Consider the following 14,858-nt stretch of genomic DNA (forward strand, 5'->3'; position numbering starts at 1 on the left):
GTTTGTGTGTTTTTCACTTGGGCAGGGGGAGGGTGCCAAGGCAGAGGCATGGGGAGCCGAGTGGGACTGGGGTGCACGATGAGGAACTCTCAAAGGAGCAATGAAAAAGGCAGCAGCCAGCTGAGCTTGAGGCGGGAGCGAGGCAGAGCAAGCAGCGCAGCTCCCGCTGAGGGCGTGTCTGCCCCCCCCACCCCCCCCACCCCCGGCTCCCCTCAGGGATCGGCGGAGATACAGAAGGATAGGCAAACGCATTCTTTCCTGACCAGGTTGCTTTTGGTCTGAGTATTTTATCAAGCAGCAGAATGAGATCAGGACATCATGAATATGTATGCATGGTATGTGTATGTGCCTGCTTGCAAGTATGTTAGGACACAGGTATGTTTAGCTATGTATGTGCAGAGGCCAGAGCAAATGCTTCAACCACTTCCTGCTTTACTTTCTAAGGAAGGGTCCCACACTGACTCTGCGACACTGGTGACCCGGGTTGCCCTGGCGGCCTCCCCATCCCCACCTCTGAGTGCTAGAACTACAGACAGCCGCCACCCTGCTCAGCTTCCTGTAGGATTCGCTATACACATGAACCATGTCATCTGCAACCCGTTCTGCTTCTACCTCTCCGATGTGCACCTTTCTTCACTGTTGCCTGGTGACCTGGCCGACAGCAGCAGTGTGCCAGCAGGCAGGCTCCCTGCTCCGCTCTCACCTCAGGCCTGGCATGCCTGGTTGTGCTGAGGGACACCCGTCTAGTGGTTTATCATGAAACAGTGTTGCCTTTGCCACATTTACTGAGGTGTCCCCACAACTATTGCTGTTTACTCTAAGGTACATGCCACTGTGTGTACGTGTGTGCATGTGTGCGTGCGTGTGTGTGTGTGTGTGTGTGTGTGTGCGCGCGCGTGCGTGTGTGTGCATGTGTGCGTGTGTGTGTGTGTGTGTGTGTGTATGTGTGTGTGTGTGTTGCCCAGTACCAATGCAGGGCCTCACGCATGCTAAGCGAGCATTGCAGCACTAAGCAACACTGAAGCTCTGTAACTGACAGTCACTGAACTGACTGCCCAGGGCTAGGAATACCAGGAGTCAGCAAGGAAACAAGTAAATGGTCACTAGAGACTGCGGGCACGCCTCAGTCCCTTTCACTTGAGACTGTGCGGGCAAGTGTGAGTCCATTTCACTAGAGACTGTGTGGGCACGCCTGAGTCCATTTCACTAGAGACTGCGGGCAAGTGTGAGTCCATTTGGAACATAACCTTCACTTACTGATAAGTCTGATTTGCTAATTTGTTTTTAAAAGTTCATTTCTATAGGCACAAGATACTTGTTTGTGGCATTTGGCTCATTAGTGTCTGGTTTGGGTGTCAGCTGACCTCCCTGAATGAGTTGGGGAACGTTTCACTTTAGATCAAGTATTTTTAGTAATAAGCTAGAAGCAGATCTGCCCTGACTAGACAACGTTGGGCTTTAACCGCTCCCCTCTGGCCCCTGCTGCCGCCGTCTTCCCAGTGAGCCTCAGCTAAGCACAGCGGACGGCCCTTCGGGGAGTGGTGATCCCCATAATCCCAGCCCTTAGAGGTAGAGGGAAGAAGGTGGGTGTCAGTACGAGGCCGGCCACGCTACATACCCAGTGAGACTGATCTCAAAAGCCAACAAAGACAAGCAAACTAAAACCACCATTGGGATGGACCTCTAGCTGAAGTGAGAAAGTCACCTCGAGTGACAGGGGAAGATTCCTGAGAAGGCTGGGAACTTGTGGCCAACCTGCAGACGGTGCGCATGCTTTCATGGGCCAGGGGGGAATGACACTTTAACACTGGGGCCGCATGATCCCAAATGCCCGGGTGTTCCAATCCCTGTCCTCACTCGGCTCCCCAGCCATCTGGGGTGAGCGCCTCTGTCCTCCAGCCTGCAGCTCAGGGGCTTGAGGGCCTCCTCAGCTTACCTCTCACCCAGGTAGTCTCCGATGACCGTCTTGTTCAGGCCCTCTCCTTTGTACAGAAACTGGGCGACATCCTCTGGGGAGCTCTGCAGCAGGTCATTCTCAATTAGGAACTGAATGCCCTGAGGAACAATGTGGAATGGAACATGCAGGTCAGGAGGGCCGCTCATGATCCATTTTCAAAGTTGGAAACATGCTTTGTGCAGTAACCCAACAGGGTTAGACACTGAAAATGCCAGAGACCTAGGAAGCCCACATGGTGTCTGGTTTCCAAAATACCATAGAGTGTTTCATCCATTCAAGAAAGAGCCAGTCTGTTTGTCAGCTATTACACACGCAATTAAAAAGCATCATCAGACTTGTAAAGCTTAGGGAAAACATCTCGGCCCTGCTGCACAGAACCTTGCAGTGGTGAGAGACTCTGTCAGGTGTGCAGCCCAATACCTGTCCCTCACCACCAATCTCTTCAAAACTTTGTGTTTCTACTTTATGGCTGTGAGTGCTTTGCCTGCATGGATGTCTGTGTGCTACATGCATGCCTAGCACCTGCAGAGGCCAGAGGGAGTCAGACCCTCTGGGACTGGAGTTACTGGAGGTTTGAGCTACCATGTGGGTGCAGGGAACTGACCTCAGTGCTCCAGAAGAGCAGCTGACACATCTTCCCAGCAGCCCTTCCCCATCTTTTAAAAAATGATTTTTAACTTATTAAAATTTTAACTTCTGTTTACTTATGTGTGAGCCCATGCACTGGCCACAATCAGAGGACAGCCTGCCACGGACTGGCTCTGCCCTTCTACCGTGGTGTCCTGGGGATGGAACTCAGGTCCTCGGGCTTGGTGATGCCTTTACCTGCTGAGCCACCTGGCCAGCCCTCCTTACTCACTGTGACTGTGAGTGACATGCACGTGCCACAGCGCACGGGTGGAGGTCAGAGGACGCCGTCAGAACCGGACCCTTGTGGCCGTGCTGTTTTCTGATCCTCCCACCCTGCCCCAACCCAAGCCTTTTAAATGAGCTTATGACACAGGTCTGGGCAAGCTGGCATTAACGGAAGCCTGGAGGGATGCCTTCTACTGCCTTCCTCTTTCTTTCCACCTTGGAGTCCATGCCATGACCAGGATGTCAGGGACGGACTGAGATAAGCATCTAGTCCCTGCCACTTGGAAGACACTTATTGCCATAGCAACTACATGAGAAAACAAACTCCATTGTGTAACCAATGGGGGGCGGTATTTGTTACCTGAAGCCAAAACCACGTTAACTGGCATATTACCACTGAGCTCTCACCAACCAAACACGGGCCCACTTGAAGAACCTGCACAGCACAGCCGGCAGCTTTGAGACTGGGCCGTCCTGGCCCCAATCAGCTGCACTACACTCTCACGGAATGACCAGGACCCACCACAGGAAACCTTCACCTTTTGCACAACGTGAGAGTTGGTTTATACCAAGCTACCTTATACCAGGCTGGGGACAGTACACGGAATTCTGCTATCCATGTGCCAAAAGGCATTTCTACAAACTCAGAGAGGCTTTTCCAGCTGAAACGCCTAGGCCTAAGCCTGCTGTGGCTTCCTCATACACCCACAGTCCATCTGGCAGCCGTATTTAGCATTTCCAAAAACTTCAGTAAGAGAAAGGATGAAGATAGAAGATGGAGGCTTGCAACTGGGTGGAGAGAATGAGATGAACAGGAGGCTCATAGGCCTGGGACCCAGCAAAGACAGCACAAGAACACGTGTGTAAATATATGCGATAACTGCATGCATGCATGCATGTGCTCAGACATGGGGGCCCCACGCTGCTGCCAGCTCCCTTGACTGTGCTCCGTTTTCAACCGACTGAACCTGGAGCTGCCCATTCTGCTCCATCTGTTTAGCTACCTCGGCCCAGGGCTTCCCTGCCCTGTCTCTCCAGTGCAGGGCCACTGTGCCTGCTCCAGCTTTATGTGGGTCTGCAGAGTCAGTCTCTGGCCCTCACTTCCCAGCAAGCTCCACAGCCACTGAGCCCGCCCCTTCCCCAGGCAGGTACACTTTCATTCTGCTTACGCAAGGTTTAAAAAGAGAAAACCTAATTTTGGTGCTAGTGTGGGATACCTGGGGGAATGGATTTCAGAAGCAGTGGCCCCAGAAAGGTGGCCTGCAGCGTTCTGCAAGTACAGTGTGTTCTGGGTTGAGGGTTCTGTTTCTTAATTTGTCAGAAGGCTTCAAGACTTATATTTAAAATATAATGTGCTGTTTAAATCTGTCGGTCCTACATTAACTCTTGTGTGTTCCTGGTAGGAATGGGAGAGAGCATATCACCCGGGTGCTACTGTGAAAGCCACACACAGTCTGCGCACTACGCCACTGTGATCGTGGGGACACACCTGTGCTGGAGGACAAAAGCCAACCTCGCTGCTGCTCTGTGTGGCTTCTTCCCCAACCAGACAGGTGAGGGGAATTAGGAGTATTCAGAGATGGGCCAGAAGTACTCAGAGTATTCAGGAGTACTCAGAGATGGGCAGCCGGCAGCCGGCAGCCAGCAGGAGGACACCGGGCAGGGAGACCCTTGGGGCTGGCAAGGGAGGGGCAGTAACCACAGGAATCTACTGCCTAACACCTCGGGGTCAAAGGTCAATCCTGCAGCATTACAGAACCCTTGCTAAGAACATTAGGACTCATAAGACCAACAGTAAGTGTAAAACGGTAAGTCTTGCTCCTTGGAGATCTACCAAGGACAGGGAGGAAGGCATCTGAAAGCACCCAGGATTCTGGAACCAAAGAAGAGCCTACAGTGGTCTGGTCAGGCCTGGCTCCTGGAGACTCCTTTCACTGACACTGTAGTAACAGAGGCTGAGTTTGTAGTCAGTCCCTCAAAGATCCCGATGCCCCTAGGCAGACACAGGTATTCCCAGGACCTTTGCCCTCTGGCCTTTTCTCCCCTCCTACCTGCCCTGGGGCTCTAGGGTCTGTGGTCTCCAGGCTAAGTGCCTGACCCTCGAACCCCAGGCCTCTACCAGGTCACAGTGACTTTGTGGATCACACTGTATAGATAGATGTTCAAGACCTGCCTGAGGCTCCATCCTCCCAAAGAATTAGGTCACTGTAACAGCTGATCTTGACTGTCAGCCCAACAGTACCCAGGAGAAAAGCTTGTCTCTGAGGGAGTGTCAAGAGACTTTGAGCTGAGAGGGGAACGCCCCACCATAAATGTGGATGGCGCCCCTCCCGTGGGCTAGGGAAAGGCTAGCTGAGTGCCAGCACTGATGTCTCATGACTGGACAAAGGGCAAGCTTCGGTGGCCGCCATGCCTTCCCCCTATGGACTGGCCCTTGACCTATAAGCCCACGTGACCCTTCCTTCCTGAGGTCTATTCTGACAGGCATTTTGTCACAGCAGCAAGAAAAGGAATCAATACACCTGTTTGGAGAGACATGAGGAAATCAAACGGTTAAAACAAGGTAATTTCTGGCTGACATCACAGAAGAGACACATGGAGGAGGCCAGCAAAGGGTTCCCTCTGCAAGAGACAAACCCTAACCATGGGAACCAGGGCTGCTGGGGAGACAGGGAGGGGACCTACGAAGGCTAGTCTTGTCAACCTGACTGGACTGAGAGACATGTGGTCAGTGGAGGGCACCTCTGGGTGTCGGTGTGCTCCCACGCGTGATTAGATTGGACTAGCCTGGCTTTGAGGGTTCTGACCTCATTAATATTGGGACTCTTCAGGGCCGACAGGTTGGAGGCAGCAGAGCTGTGGAAGACGAGGTCTGGTTAGAGGAACTAGGCTGATGGAGGTATGCCTTTGAAGGGTCTATCTGTCCCTTGCCTGCTGCTTTTCTATGCTTCCTGTTTCTACAAGCAAAGGCCCTCTGCCACCCCCGCCCCCACATACTGTTCTGCCTTCCCTCAGGCCCAAAGCATCCAGATGACTGTGGCTGAAACGCTAAAACCATAGTCCAATCCAAGCCTTCCCTTTGCACTCTGCTCGGTGAAGGAATGTCTGATGCACACCAAGCACCAGTGGAGCCAAAAGCCTGAAACCAAGCAAGTGGAAAAGAAAGGCCCCAGCGGTGAGACCCAAGCGGCAAGGACATGGGAGCAGGCTACCCTGAGTTCAGTGACAAATGTCCTTAACAGAGCAGCTAAGCCAGGTATGGTGGCATACACCCGCCATCTCAGCAGAGGCTAAGGCAGGGCGGTCAAGAGTTCTGAGCCAGCCTGGACTACACAGAGAGAAGGAATGTGCACAGAAGGGAAGGCACAGAGGCTACGTTCACAGCTAAGCTGCACCGCTGTCAATCACCTGCAGCTAGGAAAGGCCTGGACAGACTCTCCATCCAAGTGTGAAAGGTATTCAGCCTCGACTCCTCATTTCCTGTACGAGGATACATTTCTGTGTCTTAAGTCATCTAGTCAGTGGTAACTTGTTACAGAAGGTATAGGGTACTAGACATTAAACAATTACTTATAAGAGAAATCAATGTGTCATTAGTTAAATTTTTTCGAGACAGGGTTTCAGAGTGTAGCCCTGGCTGGTGTGGAACTCACTCTGTGGACCAGGCAGGCCTTGAAGTGAGTGATCTGTCTGCATCTGCCTCTTGTCTCTGCCTCCTGAGTACTGGGAGAAAGGCTTGTGCTAACAAACCCAGCAGAAAATTAATATTAAAAAGAGTCAAGAGCGGAGATGGGAGAGCGCGCTCAGCCTTTACCACAGTGCCTCTTCTTACCTCTTCATTTGTCTTCCACTAAGGGCGCTGTGACAGAGGTGCAGGGTGCCCTTACGTGTAATGTGCTTTTTCCTCCATGTATGTCTGTGCACTGCAAGCATGCAAAGGCCAGAAAGGGTTTCAAGCTCTCTGGAACAGGAGTCGCCGTGGCTGCGAGTCACCATGTGAGTGCTGGGTCTCGAACCTGCAAGCGCTGAACCCACTGAACCCTCCTCTCTCCAGACCCTGCCAGCGTTTACCTCTAACCTAGGTGATTTAACCAAGTCGAGTTTCTGTTAGAACTTGCTCCTCTCTGCTCCTAGCTGGTGGGTTTTTTGGGTCTTTCGGAGGAAGAGTCTGTGAAGGGTGCCACTCTGCAGCCCAGGCCACAGCTGCCGTGACCGTGCCTTCATCAGTTTACCTTCTCTGATAACTTATTAACCTTATTTCATCCCCATCCTTAATGGCAACCCAGAATCTTGACATTTAAACCTGGAAAACCTCAGCTGTCTGCTCCTCTCCTTTTCTCCTTTCTCATAAAATATACTGAGGGAATTTGGGACTCCTAAAACGTTTTTTCATATCACCCCTTTCTTGTTTAGACTTGGGGTTTGTTGGTTTCTGTTCGTCTCTTTTTTGTGGCTGTTTTAGGAGACAGTGTCACACTCTGTGGTCCAAGCTGGTCCTGAACTCTCCTGCCTCAACTTCCCCAGTCCTGGGGTTATAAGCATGAGCCAGCGCCTGCCTCTGTTTGCTTCTGTATTCTGGTGTCTTTCTTGTTTTTAGGTGTATTTACTCAGTTTCTTCTCACTGAATAATCAGACAAGTTCTTAGTGACTTTTTGAGTCCCTGCATATCTAAAACTGTCACTGCTTCCCTGTCCCCCCCCCCCAATTAGGGATAGTCAGGACAGAGTTCTCAGTTTTAAATCATTTCTCCCCTTAAACCTTAGAAGACACTGTTTCCCTCCTGGGCCTGACACAGCATTCTTTGGTAATACAGCTTCAGACTTCCTTGATCTAATCAAGCCTTTCCTGATTTACTTATAAACCCCAGTGCTACTTCTAGATTCCAGCCCACTGAACAAAACCAAAGCTCCTTGTTTAAAGTGTCATCGTTCAGAGGCTGACAGTCCCTCCTACCTGAGACTAGTCACTCTGGCATTTCCTGGTACTTTCATGAGATGTCATGACGCCCTAAGACACAGGCATAAACAGAGTTCTGAGCTATAAAGTGAGATTATCTGTTGCATCTATGGACTAAATGTGTGTGTCCCTCAAGATTACACATTGAGGCCCAAACCTGCAACAGCCTGTAGAGGCAGAGACTGTGGGGTAATCGGAGTGAGACAAGTCCATCTGGGTGAGATGCCGGGGTGGGGGCACAGCTGCCTAAGAGGAGCAGCTCTAAACTCAGCTTCTTCCACAGCGTCATCACATGAAGATTCAGAAAGAAGGCCACCATCTGCACCCAGCCTGGGAGCTGTGTTCATTTATACTCATGCCAGTTTTTCTGCATCCAGGCTGGCCTCCAGTTGGCTTTGTAGGTCAAGACGACAGTGAGCTTCAGATCCTCTGGCCTCCTGTTTCTACCTTCCAGCACTGGGCTTACAGCCCACCAGCCTGGTTTTCAGGGTGTGGTTACGATAGCTCAAGCTGACTGAAGCACGTATTACAACTAAGTCTACAATAGCAAATGGTTTTTTTAACACAGCAAAAAAATTCATGTGCAGAATAAATGAGCTTTTGCTTTTATAGAACAACTTAATTATAAAGAGTTGACTAGAACCATTAGTTAACATAAAATGCATATTTTGACCTGAAATATACTTTCAGGTCAAAAGGGACACAAAGTGAACCTACTGAGCAGTTCGCCGCGGCCTGACTGAGCAGAGTCCCTTGGATGTGGTAGGCAGACACCACAGGGCACCTGGGCCTTTTGTCCAGGCGCTTGTGACAAACTGAAACATCAGCTCCATCTTGTCACGAGGCCATGGGATGCTGAAGGCGGAACTATTCCTTACCTTTTTGGGGTCCATGTTGAATTTCTTCCTTCCCATGGCTATTTGCTTGTTCCTCTGAGTAGTTTTGCTATTGGTTTTAAATAATTTTGAAAAATCATTAGTATTTCACAGAGTACAGCAGAATTACACCCTCCTGTTCCTTTTACATCTCAGGTCAACCTGGGACATAAAGCAGCAGTGTCCCACAGACCCCACCACCCTCCGCAGGTGACATTGCTGCTGCTGCTGCATTTTCATGAACAGTGACTTCTTCAGAAAGGCTAACGGTGAAAAGCAGAGCTGTTCTCCCTCTGCTTGTTCCCAAACCTACAAAGTTATTGAGGAACACAGGAGGCAGCAGGAAGGATGGCCAAAGGCCCTGACTTCCCAGCCCAGCGCTGCACCTGCTCCAGTCTCCAGGTAGGGAGTACGGCTAGAGGAGGTGGTAGGAATAGAGGGGGAGGAGCATGAACATAGTCCCGAGCGCTTTACCTCTCCTCCACTGAAGTCAGGTTGTCAATCTCCGTCATCACTTCTGCAATTTCATATTTCAGCCTCTGTCAGAAAAGAAGGAACTGGGTTATGGGGTATCTTGACTCCTATACTCAGAAGCTCAGAGACATCTTCTGATGTCTTCTCCTGGCACAAGCTTTCTCAAAGACTCAGATGAGCATCACAAGGCCAGATTCCAACATCTATATCAGTAAGGCAGACTCAATGTCAGAGGCAGCACAGCACAGAGAACACAAGCAAGCAAGCACATACTCATGGAAGCACACTCATTCACCACACATACATACACACGCACACTCACACCCATGCACATGTACACTCGTGCACATGCATACTCATGCACATACTCATGCACGCACACATGCACATGCACACACACTCATGCATGTGCACACACTCATGTACATGTACACTCATACAGACATTCATATACATGCACATTCATGCACATCCACACACAATCTCAACCTCTCATCACACACATCAGAGGGGGCCAACTAGGCAGGCTCTTAAGTAATTGTGTGAAAAATCAAAAAGGAAGTAAAAAACTATAAAAGCATGTAGAGGCAAGCAGGGGTCCTCAGCTAAATCATGTAGTCATTGCACATGACCATAGACATGGGTAGCCCTGCATTCTGAGGGGAGCAGAAACCCGGATATGTCTAGGTTGACATCAGGTTTGCCAACCAGTCTCAAGATTGTCACTTCATAAAAAAAATGAAACCCCTCAGGCTAGAGAAATGTCTTAGAAGTTAAGAGACTGTGCTACCCTCTTCCAGAGAACCTGAGTTCAGTCCACGCACACATCAGGTGGCTCACAACACTTAAGTCCAGCTCCAGGGACCCCACTCATCTGGCCCACGGGCGTCTGCACATGTGCACACACCTACACACATATACATCATTTAAGCTAATAAAAAGTAAAGTGATGATTAGTTATGATTCTTTTTAAAAGAGCAACATGAAGCCCTAAGGACAAGGCCCAACTCCGAGACATCAGAAAGAGAGGGGACAGCAAAGGTTCAATCCCCACAGGCTGGCTCCCCACCTCTCTGCAATCAGAGTCAGGGGAGGACCCATGTTCTTGAGCAGTATGATCACTTCTGTCCACACAATATCCATCCTTACTCTTTAGATAAAGGACTTCTCTGGTTTGCAGAATTTTCCAAGAATGCAGGCTAACCTTACAGCCAAACAGCCACCAATTACCTCTGAAGTACAAAGACATTTTATTCAGAACCCTATTATGTGTGTGCCAACAAGTTCAAACTTAAACAAGTCCCTAGAAAGGAGCCATTGTCCAGGACAAGGCCTGGTCTGCAGTGAGTGGCCTGTGAGGCAACATTTACTTTGGCAATGACTGTGTCTAGGAATCGTCTCAAGCAGAGCCACACGACTGTCTTTCCTTAGGTCGCTCCACACCAAAGGACCCAGGCGGCCTCTGAGTGCTGTCTCAAGCATCTCAGATCCCCAGCTCTGGAACTGTAGCTTCACTCATCTCCCGTCCTGTGGGACGTCCTCCGCCCTGGCCCCCGCGTCAAGTGCACAGCCATGGGAAGGCACTGTTTAGGCATCGGTTTCATTCAGCTTTCTTTAAGTTTGTTTTTCTGCCCTTACCAAGTAGGCACATGGTCTGCGGTTAGAATCCAACAAATATGCTTATCTGTCCATTCGAAGGGCACAGACTGCCAAAGGTACAGTAGGTACCTCTCACGTGCCTGGAATAATCCACACAGAAAAGGGCAGCATGTATCGGGCTGTTTCTACCGTTGATGCTAACACTTGTAACTCTCAGGCCACATGTCAACTACTGGGAATGCCAGTCCCATGGAGGGCTCTACCAGGCCTTGTGCTTTCTAGAATGGACAGTCTTTGCTGCACCAGCCAGGAGCAGCCATCTCGTCTGTCTCTGTGTTTCTAATACACACATACTAAAGACTCAATCTCACGTGCTCCTGAAGCTCCCCTATTCAGTGTTCCACACAAATCCACAAGCTAGGGCACGCTGCTGTCGCTGTTTACCTCAATGTCATCGATAAGTTCCTTTTTTCTTCTACGAATGTCCAAAAGTTCTTCTCGCTCTTCTAAGGACAGGTCTTCAGGCACTGAAAAGAAGAAGAAAGAAAGGTCAACAACTTCGGGGAAGCTGGTCAGGCTGGAGACTGGAGGTGGGAGGCCGGGTTGGGAGGCCCCTGACGCTCCTCTCACCCACCCCACAGAGGCTGCCTGCTTCTCTGGAGGAAAACAAAGCTAAAGGGCACCAACCACCTCTGTACGCCTCACCCCACCACAGTGCAGGTTATCTCGCCCCCAAGCTTTATCATCGACCTTCCCCACCACAGAACCCTGATGGGAGGGTGGGGTACTTCTCTGTACCCTCTCACAGACTGTAGCGCCAGGGTTCAGACACAGATGCACCCAGCAGGGCTGTCCTGCTGCACTCAGCTCTCAACTGCATTTAGCCTTGCACCAAAGTGCTACATGTGTAACACATAGAACACGCACTGAACCAGACACACATCAGTAAGAAAGGTCAACGTGGTTACACTCTGGGGACTGAGAAATGCAGTGGGAAGGCAGCACGGTGCTGGCCGCCCACACTCTGCCCCACCGCGAGCCTTGTACAACTAGGGACTTTCTTAGGCACAACTATAAAAACTCTCTCACTGGACTGGCTGTGGTGGGGTGGAGCAGAGCACGAGGGGCACACGAGAGGCGCTTGGGCAAGCACTCAGGTGCATCAGACAGCACCACCCGCAGGTGTGTACACCATGCCCAGCTGCTTTCCCTTAAGCATACGCAGGAGAGCACTCTCCAGCAGTGTAGCAGGACGTGCAGCAATGCTGAAGAAGCACAGTTTAGGGATTAGAAACTATCCAAGAAGGGAAATGCCCATCCACAGTAGGCTGGGCAAACACGCTGGGCTCTCACAGAAGTCCAGCTGCTACAGGCAACTGTCAGCTCATCTCAGCACAGCTGTGTAGACATTGCATGCATTCCCTTATGAACCTCAAGAACAAAAACTTAACTATATTGTTCGGGTAGTTTCTTGGTTTTGTTCCCTGCTGCCATGATAAAACGCCTTGACAAAGTGGTGCTAAGGGAGAAAGAGTGTATCTGGCTCACAAGTCCAGCCCATTGTAGCGACGCCATGGGAGTTTGAGCACACCTCCATTGTCGAGAAGAAGAGTGAGTGCCTGGGACCATGCTGGTGCACAGCTGGCTCCCCTCCCGCCCAAGGACCCAGCGTAAGCATGAAATGGTGCTACCCACACTCACAGGAGGTCTTCCTCACCTCAACCCAATCAAGAAATTCCCTCAAGGCCATTACCACAACCAATATAATCTAGAGAATTCTTCACAGAGACTTCTTTTCCAGATGATTCTGTGTTATATCAAGTTGGCAATTAAAACTAACCACCAATAGGCTGAAGAGATGATCCTAAGGGTAAGAGCACTGGCTTTTCTTCCAGAGGACCAATTTGCAGCACCCACATTGTAGACAACAACTTTAACTCCAGCTCAAGGGAATCCAACACCCTCATACAGACATACATGCAGGAAAAACATCAATTCACATAAAATAAACAAATAATTTTTAAAAAGAAAAAGCTAATCACAGGCATATAAATACATATCATAAAATAATTAGAACAACGAATACAGAATTTATAATCGGTATGTCCTGTAAGGGAGGGAGCGGTGGGAGTGGAGCGTTGGTCACAGTACCACTCTCCTCTTCCTCTCCTCCTCCACACTGAAACATGAATGGCACCTTAGCGGTGTCTTTAGGTGACCTTCTGTGCCAAAATGCTACTAAGGAAACGGTTGCTGTACTCCAAATAAGAGAGCTATAAAATACCTGGGCCTCTCAAAACACCATGAGGGCAGCTATTATTATCCCTATTTTATTTTTTTTAAAAGATTTATTTATTTTATATGTAAGTACACTGTAACTATCTTCAGATAACCCCAGAGGAGGGCATCTGATCTCATTACAGATGGTTGTTAGCCACCATGTGGGTGCTGGGATTTGAACTTAGGACCTTTGGAAGAGCAGTCAGTACTCTTAACCACTAAGCCCTCTCTCCAGCCCCTTAAAGAGTTGATAGGTTTTTGTCTTTTTAAAGATTTATTTATTTTATATATGTGAGTACATTCGCTGTCTTCAGACAGCACCAGAAGAGGGCATCCAATCCCACTGCAGATGGTTGTGAGCCACCAAGTGGTTGCAGGGAATTGAACTCACGACCTCTGGAAGAGCAGTCAGTACTCTTAACCACTGAGCCATCTCTCCAACCTATTATCCCTATTTTATAACTGAGGCCAAGAGAGATTGAATAATTTTTCCTAGGAAAGAGATACTGAAGAGAGAATGGGGCTGGAAAGATGGCTCGACACTTAAGAGCACTTGGTGCTCTATCAGAGGCTCAGAGTTTGATCCCAGTACCCACATCAGGCAGTTCACAAGTGTCCATGACTGTGACTCCAAGGGGCAAGACTGCCCTTCTGAAGTCACTGAATGGATAGGCGGACGGACACACACACACACGCGCGCGCGCACACACACACACACACACACACACACACACACCTAGATAGATAGATAGATAGATAGATAGATAGATAGATAGATAGATAGATAAGAAGAGTAGCACAATCCGAGATATTCAACGCATGCCAATCATGACAAATTTAGACTTGTACAAGGTCCCTGGAACCAGTGTCTTCCTTCTGCCTTGCAAAGTGCGGGCTCCGTCATGAAACTGCCTTCTGCCCTGCTATACAGTACCTGGTAGCTCAACCTCTGTGTGCTCCTCACCCCAGGGCCCTCAGGCTTCTTCTCAGAAGGTCCTATAGAATCTCTCCTTGATTCTCACTAGCCTGAACTCTCAGGCTGCAGATCTCAGTTCATACCAATCAGAAAAAGTAGGAGACATGTCCAACACACACACACACACACACACACACACTTTATGCCTTTTATGTCAAAGAGAAGACAAGGAGCCAGCAACGCCCAGCATCCAGACAGATGAAGCATGAACAAGCACACACTTTCTCTTCAAAACTATTACCACAATCACCAACTCTAACCAAGAGAATATTTCTCAAATAGCCAGCCTTTAGAGGTATTAGCCTGATATTAGTCACCACACACAGACCAGCCACCCGAAGCAACCCCTAAGATGCCCCTAAGGCGTTTCTTCTGCTGACCTCTCCGACACAGACACACAAGAGTCTGGAAGGAAAGAGCTGTAGATTTTAATCTTCCACAGATGGTTTTTCTAAGAAAACAGTCTTCCTCCTCCTGCCCTGAAGACAAGAAGGCTGCTAAGAACCAACAAAGGTAATGGAATCACCTGCATAGTTCACCCTAAAGATGCTACTGTTTGGCCATCGGAACCTTTCCACGGACTGCCTGGATTTCTCTCTTCCTGCAATGCCTGACTTATTCTTTAAAGGCAGTGAGACAGTGCTGCCCCTTCACCTTACCAGGAATTCCAACCAAAACCTGCTTGTCCTAAAAAAAAAAAAAAAAAAAAGAGGAGCTGGAAAGGTGGCCAAAGGCAGAGTGCTTCCCGCCAACCAAACCTGAGTGTGAGCCCCAGGAGCCACATGGTAGAAGGAGAGAACAGGAACACACACACACACACACATACACACACACACACACACACACACACAGAGAGAGAGAGAGAGAGAGAGAGAGAGAGAGAGAG

General features: G+C 49.6%; 1 protein-coding gene across 1 annotated transcript in view; it reads right to left on the bottom strand.

Moving 5' to 3' along the window:
- Cyth3 (cytohesin 3) overlaps positions 1–14,858 on the bottom strand; it is a 91,829-nt gene that overhangs the window by 15,841 nt on the left and 61,130 nt on the right. The window contains exons 2-5 of the mRNA XM_052168452.1: positions 11,161–11,243; positions 9,118–9,182; positions 8,647–8,713; positions 1,937–2,055 (exon numbers count right to left, since the gene is read on the bottom strand). Of these exons, the coding sequence (XP_052024412.1) occupies positions 1,937–2,055; positions 8,647–8,713; positions 9,118–9,182; positions 11,161–11,243 (334 nt within the window). The remainder of the gene's footprint in view (positions 1–1,936; positions 2,056–8,646; positions 8,714–9,117; positions 9,183–11,160; positions 11,244–14,858) is intronic.

Source organism: Apodemus sylvaticus, chromosome 22 (assembly GCF_947179515.1).
Source record: "Apodemus sylvaticus chromosome 22, mApoSyl1.1, whole genome shotgun sequence".
Taxonomy (NCBI): Eukaryota; Metazoa; Chordata; class Mammalia; order Rodentia; family Muridae; genus Apodemus; species Apodemus sylvaticus.